Source organism: Dromiciops gliroides, chromosome X (assembly GCF_019393635.1).
Source record: "Dromiciops gliroides isolate mDroGli1 chromosome X, mDroGli1.pri, whole genome shotgun sequence".
In the NCBI taxonomy this organism is placed as follows: domain Eukaryota; kingdom Metazoa; phylum Chordata; class Mammalia; order Microbiotheria; family Microbiotheriidae; genus Dromiciops; species Dromiciops gliroides.
Window position 1 is genome coordinate 48,183,489 of NC_057867.1, and position 13,987 is coordinate 48,197,475.

Here is a 13,987-nt window from a genome sequence, read left to right on the forward strand (position 1 = left end):
AGAAGAAGAAGAAGAAGAAGAAGAAGAAGAAGAAGAAGAAGAAGAAGAAGAAGAAGAAGAAGGAAGAGGAGAAGAGAGGGAGAGGGAGAAGAGGGAGAGAGAGAAGGGAAAGAGGGGAGAGAGGGAGGAGAAGAGGGGATAGAGTGAGGAGAAGAGGGAGGGGGAAGAAAGAGGGGAAGAGAGAAAAGAGGGAGGGAGGAAAAGGAAGAGAGGAAGAGGGGGGAGAAAAATAGGGGAAGAGGGAGGGGAGGGAGAGGGAGAGAGAGGGGAAAAGGGAAGAGGGAGGAGAGGGAAAAAGAGAAGGGAAAGAGGGAGAGAGAAAGAGGAGGAGGAGGAGGAGAGGGGGAAGGGAGGGACGGGGAGAGATAGAGAGGGCGGGGGCAGGGGGAAGGGAGGGGGGATAGTGGCCAGAGTGCACAAGAAGGCCGGTGTTTAAGCCCTGTCTCCGACACCTGCAGGCGGAGGGGCTAGGGAGAAGTGAGCCTCTGAAGTGTCCCCGGCAGTTGCGTAAGGTCCTATAGGCATGGCCTTGGGAGGGATTCCAGGGGAGAGAAATCCTGTCCGTAGGGCAGGGGTTGTTTGCCTTTTTCGTGTCCCGCCCCCCACCCTCACCGCCCCCCCCCAGCCCCCACCCTCGGCAGTCGGCTGGAGGCCCTGACCCCCCTCTCGGAACAGTGTTTTGAAAGGCATAGAACGAAAGAAATGGAATGCGAAAGGCAAACAACGCCGTTGAAGTCGTTCTACGGCATGTCAAGTGACCTCGTATTCATTAAGTAGCTCCTTGGTGACCGCTGGTCCTCGAGGACCTCGTGGCGCAATGGTAGCGCGTCTGACTCCAGATCAGAAGGCTGCGTGTTCGAGTCACGTCGGGGTCAAGTTTTTCTTTCCCCCCGAACCGTTCGAACTTATAGACTATTTGGACCCCAGCCCCAGCCGGACTCACTGTACCGTGACCCCAACGTAGCGAATACATTTTGGTCCTCTTTGAGAAAGAAAGATAACAACCAACCAACCAAGTTCTTACTGAGGCGCCGGCTTAGGAACTCCTCATCTGCATGGAAAAAAATTTTTTTGGAATTCTGGGGAATGAAAATTCAGCAGCCCAGCCGAATAGCAGCCGCTAAGAAGCAGCGTGGCACGGTGAAAAGAGCACTTTCCCCTCCCAGCTCGTTCATTAGCTCTGTGACCACACACAGGTTGTTTGCCCTCTCTGAACCTCACTTTCCTCTTCTGCAAAATGGGAATAATAACCCTTTTACTACCCACCTTGTGGGTTGTTGCCTTTCTCAGCCTACCACAGAGAACTATTTATTTATTTAGTACCTGGGTGAGGAATCCAAGGGAGGGCCCTAAATACAGGGAAATTCTCGGTGTCTCTCACAATGGGTGAGAAAGTTTCAAGTTTCCCTGTAAAACTTGAAAATGAGTTTCCCAGCTGTACTCTGGCTGGGAGAGTGAGGTCACCCAAATGACAGCAGCAAAAATGGTGTCAGGTTGCCCCCCTCCCCCTAATTCGGATAATCCCTGTAAAAGCCTCGTGCAGCCCACCATCTTTCCTTTGTTTTTCAGCTTCAGGAACATGTCATTACATCTGCCTGGCTGGTCTCTCAGGGAACCCTAGTTTTTCCTTGAATTGCAAAATAGTCCGACGCCAGAAAATCCCTTCCACCCCTGACACAAAAGCCTTGGAGGGAGTAGTGATGGAAGGCGGATTTCATTGGGGGAGGGAATGATTTCTTTGTCAGGCAGATGGCTTTTAAAGACTGTCTGGTGTCTTGCAAGAAGGACTCTGGGAAAACACCAGAGGAAAATGGGTTTAAAAGCTATCTTCCCTGGGTCACACGGTAAATGAAAATGACTTTTGAATCAGGATGTGGGGGTGGAGGTGTTTATGGATCCCTGAGAGATCCCCATGCAGATCTTAACTACGCATTGTTAAAAACAGTTAGACAAAATTCAAAGCTAGAACCCAGTGACTTCTGACCTTAAGGTAGCAGAGAGAAATAGGGCGGGTGCATCCCATTGGTGATGGGAGGATGAAGGCTATTTACTACCTGTGTGACCTATGTGAAGTCTCTCTTCTTCTCTGTACCTAAGGTACAGCTTCTCTCTCATGTAGTAGGACCTTTTATACATTATATCGGACTGGATGTAGCAGGCTTTTTATTGTGGCCCATCAAATGGTGCCCATAGACTGGTACTTCTCAAACTCATTTGTTTGTTTGGTGACCTAGGTTTGTGTGGTTCCATCACTAGCCTTGGTTTTGCTTGCTCTTTCGATCTGGGCTGTTATAGTTTTCTTTGTTTTTTGTTTTTTTGGGGATTAGCCTTGTCACCTCAGTATCTTGCTTTCTTGTCCCTTTCATTCTGCCCCCTTGATGTTCCTAAGCTCCCTGCTTTCTGTGTCATGTTCTATGTTTAAACCCTTGATCCTGCACTAACTTCTTAAATGCCACCTCCATAGTGCAGTCTTCCTGGATCCCTCCTGTTGGTAACAAATTTCTTTCTTGGCTGTCACATGGTGCTTTGTTTGTGCCTCTCTAGTGTACTTGTCATGTGATGTATATTATAATTGTATATTATATTTGTGTCTTTTCTCTCCACTCTGCTTTAATTTCTATAAGATCAGCGATGGGATCTTATTTGATGTCTACATGACCATCAAGGGGTGCTATCAGTATTAACCAAATGTCCAATGGGATACTTTTTTTTTTTAATTTATTTTGTGGGGCAATGGGAGTCAAGCGACTTGCCCAGGGTCACACAGCTAGTAAATGTCAAATGTCTGAGGTCAGATTTGAACTCAGGACCTCCTGAATTCAGGGCCAGTGCTCTATCCACTGCACCACTCAGCTGCCCCCAATGGGATACTTTAATCAAGATCCTTAAGATAGCTGGTTGTCACATACTGTCTTTGCTCCCCTGTTTTAGGCTAAATCATGTTCTGACTTAGATCTGGTGGCATCAATATCCAATCAAAATCTCTTGGCTTGGCCCCCACTCACTAGACACTGCCATTCAAGCTGTCAATTAATAGCCTTTGCCCACTAAATCTCTGTCTTTCTTAAACAGTTTGATCTTATGTGATAAAAGATAGTAAAAAAAAATGACAACTGGCACGTCCACCTCAGAAATGGCAACCATTTAAATTTGTCCTCCACCCACTTCCCACCTGGGAATCATTACTCCAGGTTGAAATAAACAGAAAATTCAGGCACTTGAGTACATAGCTTTTCTCCCACAGTTAAGGAGGAGTGGGGTTTGAGTCAGTCACAGTCAGAACCAGTAAGCACTGTAATTCTTGCTCATCACTCACACCAGCAGGAACCTGGATCCTCCAACCCCACCCCCGCCTCTCCACACCATTCCTCATGAGCTTATCTGGAAAGGACTTCACTTATTCTGCTGTTCATGCTTACTAGCTTTTTCTGCTATTGGAAAAGCATAACGAGAAACCCTACCTACAGCCACCATTCTTCTACATCTCTCCCTCTAACCCTCACCTTCAGAGTTCACCACAGAGAGATGTCAGTTCATCTATTACCCACAAACCCCTGAGAAATTCCCTGGACTCATGTAGCACCAAGGCTTCTGGGAGATGTAGTCCATGGGGAAATGTAAGGAAGTACCCAACGACAGCTCTACTACATATGTATGCTGCCCCCCACTTCCTTGGCCAGGGCTTTGCACGACTGGGAGCTTAACACATTTCTGGAATAAATAAATTACTCCCCTTGCAGCCCTAGTTATAGCCTCAGTTGCCTCCCATAAACCCCTCCCCTCACTTCAAACTTCATCAGGATGAACAAGATCATGAGATTTAGAAGCTGGACGGTATGTTAGAGCAGGGTTTCTTAAACTATTTCCACTCATGACCCCTTTTCTCCAGAGAAATGCTTGTGCAACCCCAGGTATATAGGTATATAAAATAGGCATACATAATCTTTAACTTGCCAAATTTTTCAGGACCCCCACATTCAGTCACACTACCCCATATGGGGTTGATACCCACAGTTTAAGAAGCTAGGTCTTAGAGAATCTAGTCTAGAATGAGAAATCTGAGGCCCAGAGGGAGGAAATGATTTGCACAAGGTCTAGGAGGTTAATTAGGAAACATTTGAACACAGGTCCCCTGACTTTTACTCCTTGACACCACCATGTCATGGCACCTCATCTTGTTATGCAGACAGGAAAGGGGCAGAAAAACCTATGCACAAGGAATAGAGGATGGGATAATTTTAAAATTATAGGGATTGGGTGAAACATCTCTGAACGAGGCACTGGTAGGAACTGTTGGGATTGCCTTGTAATCCAATCTCTCTTTGGATAGAGTAGTAAATTTGGCCCCAGCTATGTGACCTGGGGCTAGTGGAGCCATTTATCATGAGTCATCAGGCTCACTCATGAGATGGAGCAGAGCCAGACGCTGAACTTCCAACTCAGTCCACAGGGCTCCTAGAGACAGAGCTACCACTTTAACATCTCAGTCTAAATTCTACTACATAAGACTAATGTCTCCCTCACAGAGGAGACCTTGAGAAGAACATATCTGGGTCTTTGGTACTGTCAGGGAATGAATTTGAAGTTGAAAACCTATAATCAATTATAATTTTCCATCTCTCCAGAAGGTCTTATAATCACTGCACTGGAGATGAACAATGGGAGTGGAGTTGCCAGTAATGCATTGATGAGGTATTAGGGGTTCATCCTTTTTTTGTGCTGGATAATGCTCCAACCTAACCAAAATAAAGGATCAACAAGTTGGTTCCCTTTTATACAAGAAAAAGAAATGGGGGGGGGGAAGCACAGTCAATTTTAAATTATCCCATCTGTCACTTTCCATTGGCTGAGTTGTGTTCCCTTAAGGTACATTATGAGCCAGAGTAGCATTTTTTCCTCCTGGGCTTTCCAAAACAGGGTGATTTTTTTGGCCTTTCTTAATTGCCTTCTCCTTTTCCCTTCACCCATTCTTCCATTTTATCTAAATTATTTTGGATGACTGTGGGCAAGTCCTTTCCTCCCCCCTCTCCGTTTCCCAACTATAAAATTCTGAGGCTGGACTAGACAGTCTCCAAAAGACTCTTTCAGCTCACATATTCTCTGGTTTTCCCTTTCTCTCAGCAGCTATAAGGCAGAAGGAGACTTTTACCCTGGAGCTGTGCAGCCTGCCCTTCCCAAGGCTACAACAACAGCTGGCCTGACCCACTGTAGGGGGGCACTCCTCCACATCCTCTTCCTTCTGCATGTCAGAGATATATTCATGCCATTAAGTGGGAATTAGTCCATTTCCCCCTGGAAGAGTGGGAGTATTTTGTGCAAACCTTATTAAATAGGGAGAGAGAAACAATGAAGCTTTGGATGCTATTTTCTCTTTCTGAGATCCCAATGGCCCCCAAGGAAAGGATATGAATTTTTTTTCTAAACAAGGTATGAAAAAGGAAGAGGTCAGATATACAGGAACGAATAAAGAGAGCACATTTGAAGGTCTTCAGGCTAAGAGAATTGTGCATACCATTCCACAGAGACATCTTAGTACCTTAAAGCAATACCTCTACCTGGTTTTGTGCATATTACCGCCCCCCCCCATTAGAATATAAGCTCCTTAAGGAGGCCTTTTGCTTCTTGCTTGTTACTAACACCTGATGGGCTAGGGGGTGGAAAGGACACACTAATACTCTATTCTAACCTCATTAGAGGCAGCTGAGTGGTGAGGTACTGGGTCCAGAATGATAAAAATGGGACTTCGAATCCTTCCTTGGACACTTACTAGCTGTATAACCTGAGAAAGTCACTTAATTTGTTTGCCTCAGTTTTCTCATCTGTAAAGTAGGGATAATAATAGCCCCTACCTCTCAGGGTTTTTTTGGGAGGATCAAATGAAATAATAAATGTAAAGTGCTTGGCACATAGTTAAGTGCTATATAAATGGGAGCTATTGCTGTTGCTATTATCCAGACTTCCAGAGCAGCCCTTTTTTAAATGGAGAGGCTCAGAACATCATGATAGCCAGGCAGTAGATGAATAATCAATGGCTGGGAGTTCATTTCACTTGTCTGGGTACCCAGACTGGAGCTCTCCATAGCCATCTCTGAAGGACAGGACATCCTTCTAGCCTGCTTCATGAGGAAATGGCTCCAAGCTATCAAATATTTCAAATTAAGAGATTCCCAGCTTTCTGAAGCCCCTGTGACATCAGAGCTGATGCCCAGGGAATGTTGGAAAGTTCCGGGCTGTCTTTGGACTTCAGCTACTTAGCACAATTTTAAAGGGAAAACAGGTTCTTCTTTATTTCTGAAAATTGTCCAGCCTCTAGAGCATTGAGCTCTCTACTCCCTGACATTTTTGCTGGAACGTTGAGTTGCAAAACGATCCCAGCAGGACGAGCAGATTAATTCATCACATGCTCCCCAAATGCTTCTCCTCTGCTTGATCACAGGGTTTGCTAGAGTGTAACCATCCCGTGAGGTTCATTTACAGAAAGGTCTGTGGGGCCCTACTCTTGTGCCCACTCAGTTGGAATTATCCAAGCAAGGAGCATCACAAGAACAGCTGACATTCATTGAGAGGCAACATGGTGTAGTGAATAATAGAAAGCTAGCCCAGGAGCCAGGAAGACCCTGGTTCAAGTCTTACTTCTGACATTTAGTGCCCTAGGCAAATCACTTCATTTCTTTCAGTTTTACTCAGTCATCCATAAAATGAAGGGAGTGGAGTAGTTAATCTCTAAAGTCTCTTTCAGCTCCAAACATATATTCCTTCTTGGTGCTGTAAAATTAATGTTACCTTGCTTTATCTCAGTGGATACTCATTGGTATGGAGAAGGGGACAATAAAAAAAATTATTGTTTCTATCTTATAAGTATAGAGACCAAGTCTCAGAGAGGTAAAATAACTTAACACAATGAACAAATTTCAGAAGTAGGATTTGAATCCCAGGTTTTTCCTACACCAAGTATAGTAATCTTTTCTACTATACTACCCTGCCTTCCAATCAAAGCTATAACTCTCAAATATGGCATCCAGGACAAGTGGTCCAAAGAATGCCCAGGGCATGTAGTACAGGGGTGGGTCATGGAGACCTGGGCATTTTTGGGGGAGAGGCCTAGAGGCCCAGATGGGGCCAGGGAGGAACTAATCTGGGATGTAGCCACTAAAGGGAAGAAGTGGGAGCTATTCGGTAACTTCCTATTTTCATTAATTATTCCATTAAAAAAAAGTTTTTATTGATGTCTTTTGCTTTATATAGCAACAGAATTTTCCCCAGCATCCCTGCCTATGCCCCTCCCAGAGAACCACCTCATATAATAAATAGTATTTTTAAAGACAAATAAGAAAAAGAGGAGGGGAAAAAATCAACAGAATTCTTCAATATATCAAAAATGTCAGAAAATATGTGCAATGCACAACACTCTACAAAAAGGTGAGATGGGTCTGTCTTCTCATATTTCTTCTTTTCAACCATACTCATTCTTTATAATTTTGCAATCTTCACTTTTGATTTTTTTGTATTTGTTCTTTCCATTTACATTGTTGTAGTCTTACATGTATATTGTTTTCTTCACTCTGCTTAAGTCACTCTGCATCAGTTAATGTAGATATTTCTATGCTTCTCTGTCTTTATTATATTTCTTATTTCTTACAGCACAGTAAAAGTCCATTATATCCGTGTACTGCAATTTGTTTAGCAATTCCATAATTGATGGGAATCTATTTTATTTCCAATTCTTGGCAGTTACAGAAAGTGCTACAATAAATATTTTGGTATATATGGGGACTTTCATCTTGTCAATACCCAGTTTGGGTTATAAGCCTAGTAATGGCATCTCTTAGTCAAAGGGTATGGACATTTTAGTCACTTCATTGGCATTATTCTAAATTGCTTTCCAAAATGGTTGACTAATTCACAGCTCCATTAACAGTACACCAATGGGCCTATCTTCCCACAACCATTCCAAAATAGACTATTAGCATCTTCTGTTGTATCAGCCAGTTTACAAGGTATGAGGTAAAACTTCAGGTTTATCTTGATTTGCATTTCTTTTATTATTAGTGAGTTGGGGCATTCTTTGATAGGGTTGTTAATAGTTTGCGATTCTTCTTTTGAAAACTGTTTCTATTTTTTGACCATTTATTTATTAGAGAGTAGCCTTTGGTCATAGTCACATATATGTATATACATATACATTCATGTATCTGTTAATGATCTATAAATCTTGGATATCAAGCCTTTATCAAATAAACTTGATACAAAGATTTTTTTTCCCCAATTGACTGCTTCCCTTCGCCCTGTTAGGTGCATTAATTTAGTTTGCATAGAAGCTTTTCAGTTTCATGTATAATCAGTTATCTATTTTACCTTTTGTAATTACTTCTATCCTTTATTTGGTTAAGAATATATCTGCTATGGTTTTAAAAAAAATTGGAAAGAATTAAGTGGACTGATGTTGAGTGAAGTGAGCAGAACAGGAGAACATTGTACCTAGTAACAGGAACATTGTGTGATGATAATCAGCTGTGATAGACTCAGCTCTTCTCAGCAATACAATGATCCAAGGCAATTCCAAAGGACTCCTGATGGGAAATGTTCTCCACATCCAGAAAAAGAACTGTGGAATCTGAATGTAGATTGAACCATACTGTTTCTACTTTTGTTGTTGTTGTTTTCGTTCTTGAGGTTTTCCCCTTTTGTTCTGATTCTTCTTTCACAATATGACTAATGTGGAAATACGTTTAATGTGATTGTATACACATAACCTATATCAGATTGCTTGCTGTCTTGGGGAGGGGGAACAGAAGGGAGGGAAGGGAGAAAAATTTGGAACTCAAAATCTTATAAAAACGAATGTTGAAAACTATCTTTACATGTAACTGGAAAAATAAAATACTATTAAAATGGAAAAAATGTATCTGCTATGCATAACTGAAAGGTATGTGATTGGTTTTTCTTCTAACTTTTTATCATATAATCTTTAACATTAATATAATGTATCTACTTAGAATTTATTGTGAAATGTGGTATAAGAGATTAGTCTAAGCCTAATTTCTACCAGACAGCTTTCTAGTTTACCCATACATTTTTATCAAATAGGGAATTCTTTCTTAAGTAACTCACATTTTCCATTTTACCAAATGCTAGGATATTAAGTTCCATTGTTTCTGATTTTCTCTTGAATGGTCTGTTCCACTGATTTGCCTCTATTTCTTTAACCAATCCCAGGTGATTTTGATGACTGCTACTTTGTAATATCATTTGAGATCCCATCATCTCTTTTTACTATATTCCCTGATACTCTAGATCTTTTGTTTTTCCAAATGAGTATTTTTTTTATCAAATTCTATAAAGAATTCCTTTGTAATTTGACTGGTATATCATTAAACCTGTAAATTAACCTTTGCAAGTACTGTCATTTTCACTGTTGGTATGGCCCAACCATAAGCACTGAATATTCCTTCAGTTATTTAGATTGTTATTTATTTCTTTAAGGAGCACTTTATAATTGAATACATAAAAGTATTTTGTGTACTTTGGTAGATTAATTCCCAGTTATTTTATGTATTTTTTTCTATTTGAAATAGGCATCCTTTCCCATTATTGTCTCCTCAGTTTTGTTATTATTATGTAGAAATAATGCTGATTTTTGAGGCTGGGGTTTTTTGGTTTTGTTTTGTTTTTGTTTTTTTTAAGTGAGGCAATGAGGGTTAAGTGACTTGCCCAGGGTCACACAGCTAGTAAGTGTTAAGTGTCTGAGGCCGGATTTGAACTCAGGTACTCCTGACTCCAGGGCCAGTGCTCTTATCCACTGCTCCTATCCACTGCTCCACCTAGCTGCCCCTAGAGGCTGGGGTTTTTTGTTTGTTTGTTTTTTTTGTATTGCTTTTTGTATTGTTTTTGCAGCCCGCAATTTGTCAGAAGCTACTAATTATCTCAATTGGTATCTTTGCTGATTCCCTAGAATTTTCTAAGTAAACTATCTTGTCAATAGCAAATAGGGATGACTTTATCTCCTCATTACTGATCTTGACACCTTTAGTTTCTTTTTCTTGTGTTCCTGATATTGTTAAGATTTCTAGAAATATATAAAATAATAGTGGGTAGAGTAGGCATTCTTGTTTTACTACTGTATTTATTAGGAAAGTTTCTAGTGTAACCCCATTGAATCTGATGCTTACTTTTGTTTTTAGATAGTAAGTTGTATGATATTAAAAACAGGTCCCTCTATGCCCATATTTTGTAGTTATTTTTTAGAATAAATAAGTGTTACAACTTATCAAAGGCTTTTTCTGCATCTATTGAGGTAATTGAGATAGTGGGTGTTTTTGCTTTTAATAGTATTAATTATGTTAATTGTTTTTCTAATGTTGAACCATCCTTTCATCCATGATACAAATCCAAATTGGTAATGATGAATGATTTCTTGGATCGATCAATGTAGCCTGTTTGACAGTATTTTATTTAACATTTTTGAGTCAATATCCATTAATGATATTGTTCTATGATTCTACTGCTGTGCCTTTTAAGTTATTAGCTCTGTATTTGTTTCATAAAAGAAATTTGTTAGCATGTTTTCCTTTTCAATTTTTGAGAATAATTTGTGTAGTATTTTACTAATTTTTAAGTAAAATTTTAAGTTCCAAATTTTCTCCCTTCTTTCCTCTCATCCCCCTTCCTAAGATGGTAAACAATTTGATAGAGGTTATATATGTGCAATCATGTAACACATATACTAATTTTTTTTAATTGATAGAATTTTCCTGGAGAATTCTCATCAGGACCAGGAGTGTTTTTTTAAAATTTCTTTAGTAATTCCTTTACAGGTAATTCTATTTCCTTTCCTGAGACTGGGTAATTTAAGATCTCTACCTGGTCTTCTGTTAATTTAGATATTTTATATTTTTCAAGGTATTCCTCTCATTTGTGTTCCCAGTTTTGTTAGCATATAACTGCATAGTAGTTTCTGATGATTCTTTCTACTACTTCTGGTTTTGTTGACATTTCACTTTGTCCATTTACTTTTTTGTTGATTTGCTGCCCGCCCTCTTCTTTTTAATCAGATTGGTTAAAAGCCTTCAAGGAACCATTTTTTGTTTTATTTATCATTTTTATAGATTGGTTTTTTGCTCTCCAGTTGATCTATTTCTTTCCTCATTATTAATATCTTCTGTTTTGTGCTTATTTTAGATTTGTTTATTTGTTGGATTTCTAATTTTTAAAATGCATATTCAGTTCATTAATTTTTTCTTTTCCTATTTGCTTAATGTACATTTGTAGAGATAAAATTTTCCCCCTGAGGACTGTTTTAGCTACATTCCAAGAATTTGGGGATGTTTGTTTCACCATTATCATTTTCTTTCACATAATTGTTAATTGATTCTAAGACTTGTTCTTTGACCTACTAATTGCTTAAGATTTCATTGTTAAGTCTCCATTTGGATCTTTGTCTTTGGTTTGTATTACCTGAACTGATTACTATTTTTATTTCATTATGGTATATAAAGGAAGGTTTTGTAATTTCTGTCTTTTTACACATTTGTTTGCAGTATCTCTGTGTCCTAACACATGATCAACTTTTGCAAAAGTTTCATGTGGTGCTGATATAGCTGTAATATATGTATATGTACATGCATGTGCATATATTTATATTATGTGTGCCCATAATATGTACATAATCTTCATGTGCATTATGTATATATAGAGACCTATTATATACATAAACATATAAATATACATGCATATATATTCTTTAGCCATCGCACTTGGAAGATGCCATGTCTCTTAGCTTTAATTTCTCCAGTAAATTAAAAAATTTTATATTTCCCTGTTGTTTAATTTTTCTTTTAGACTTATCCCAAACTGAGAGAGACATTGAAATCAGCTGCCACTATTGAATTACTATCTGTGCTTCTTATAGTTCTACAGATTGTTCCTTTATGAATTTAGAAGAATTGACTTGATTAGGGTATATTTGGAGCATATAATTTTAATATTGATATTGGATTGTCCCCAATGCTTATTTTAGCATACTATAGTTTCTTTGTTTGCCTTTTTATATTAATGTTTCTTTTTTCCTTCTTTGACATTATGATTGCAACTCTAGCTTTTTTTGCATTTACCTGATAAATAGTGAATTTTTCTGTCATCCTCTCATTTTTATTCCATATGTCTGGTTTTTTAATGTCTTTCTTGTAATGGATTATGTGGTTTTATTTTCTTATCCAGTTCCTCATTCTTTTTCATCATCAGATTAATTCATTCACATTTAAAGTTATTTCTTCTATTTGTTTCTAATATGTTTTCCCCTTCTTACTCTGTAAATGTAGAATTTTGTCTCCACTTACTTTCATTTAATCTTCTTTGAGGCAAACTTCTTACTGTCTCTCTTCCACTCATACTCAATCACACTCCCTCCCTTTAGTTACACTTTTACCTAGTTTTAGAATTTGGCTTAACTTACTCGTTTCTTTTTCATTTTTCCTTTTACCTACTTATTTCATTTTTCCTCTTTTTTTCCCTCTGTCAAATAAAGTCTCCATTCCAATCCTCCATTTCAATTTGTTTGGTTTGTTAATTTCCGTACCTTTTCCTAAAAATGATTTTTTTCCCTCAATTCTCATTATTACTTATCTTCCCTTTCTGTTTATTTTAGACCTTTATTTTTTTATTTTTTTTTTTTACAATGGATGATTCACTTTATTGTGAATCAGTCCTCAACTTAACCACCATCACTGCCATACCAGGTTCCAACAAAGAGAAGAGGTACCATACTTGCCCCCCAACAATGGCTTTCAATCTCTAGGGTAGGAAGAAGCTACAAAGATATGAATAAGGCGCTACTGAAAAAGTTTGGGGTGACCTAGTTGGGCCTCCTCCCTATTGTGACAAAGGCTTTTTTTTTTTTGGTGGGGGTGGGGGGGAAAGAAGGAATAGGTGTTTCATCAAATTGGCTGGATACACAATTCCCAAAGGAGGGTGGGACTCCATAACCAAACAACATCCCAAGCTCAGGCCGGCCAAAACACTCCTTATCCTAGTAGGAATCTTTTTTTCTTGGATGGGAGGGGAAGTACAGAAGGTGGAAGCATCCATCCTCATTCTGAAGAAGTTCCATTCAGGGTGGACAGAGTCTGAGCACCTGCTTGGGGGTTAGGGGCTGCTGGTCCCGGCAGCTTTCACTCTAGCAGCTTTGGCCTTGTCCTCCAAATCATCCAGGAACCGTTCTTGGGACACGGAGTAGAAGGTATAGCCATAAATGGCCAACACCAGGGCCCCGATGCTCAGGCCCGTCAGGATGTTCCGGCTCCGCCGCTGCGGAAGCGTTTTCTGCCACTGCGTGAGCTCCACTTGCCGCATAAAGTGCAGCTGGGCCGGGCTCAGCTTCTCTCGCGCCGGGTCAATGCGCTGCGCTACGGGGGCCTTCCCCGCCTCGGCTCCCGCCGCTCCGCTAGCACTAGCATCAGCCATCTCACTCCTCGACCTACTCGAGGGGGTCAGACTAGACCTTTATTTTTTGACTCAGAAGTCTTATACTTATGCAGTCCTCCTTCTTTAGTATCCCTATTATTCATGGAATTAATGCTCACAAGGTACCTATTCGGAGAACCTTCTTCTTAAGTTTTTATGTTGTGGCCTTATCTTGTCCCCTGGCTCCCTCTTTATTTTTTCTCATGCCTCATTCTTAGAAACATCAATTCCTTCATTCGATGGAGAGGATATTGCTCTATGGTATGAATTTTCCTATATCCCTGACTGTGCAGTTTATTATTAATCATTACCCTTCCCATGGTCATTTTTTCCCATTAATCATGAAATTTTCTTGAGTCCATTCCCTTCCACTCTTCTGAGTGCTAGTTGCCCCAAGGAGCTCTGATTCTACTTCTTCTGAGACAGGATTATTGGTCTTTCTAAACACCAAACCTCTGCAGATTATACGTATTGTAAGATCCCCATCTCCGTTTATAGAATGTCTCTCTCCTCATGGAATCATTCATCA

General features: G+C 39.9%; 1 protein-coding gene and 1 non-coding gene across 2 annotated transcripts; one reads left to right on the forward strand and one right to left on the reverse strand.

Annotated features, from left to right (window-relative positions):
- Positions 1-803: 803 nt before the first annotated feature.
- Positions 804-875, forward strand: TRNAW-CCA. Its single transcript has one exon. It is a non-coding gene; the product is annotated as a tRNA-Trp (tRNA).
- An 11,771-nt stretch (positions 876-12,646) lies between these two features.
- On the reverse strand, positions 12,647-13,465 carry LOC122733620 (cytochrome c oxidase assembly factor 3 homolog, mitochondrial-like). Its single transcript, XM_043974181.1, has one exon. The coding sequence runs from the start codon at positions 13,456-13,458 to the stop codon at positions 13,141-13,143; it is 318 nt and encodes a 105-aa protein (XP_043830116.1). The 5' UTR covers positions 13,459-13,465; the 3' UTR covers positions 12,647-13,140.
- Positions 13,466-13,987: the final 522 nt, after the last annotated feature.

What these genes read in the sequence shown, in the direction of transcription:
- LOC122733620 (XM_043974181.1), bottom strand. Translation starts at nt 13,458, where the DNA reads ATGGCTGATGCTAGTGCTAGCGGAGCGGCGGGAGCCGAGGCGGGGAAG.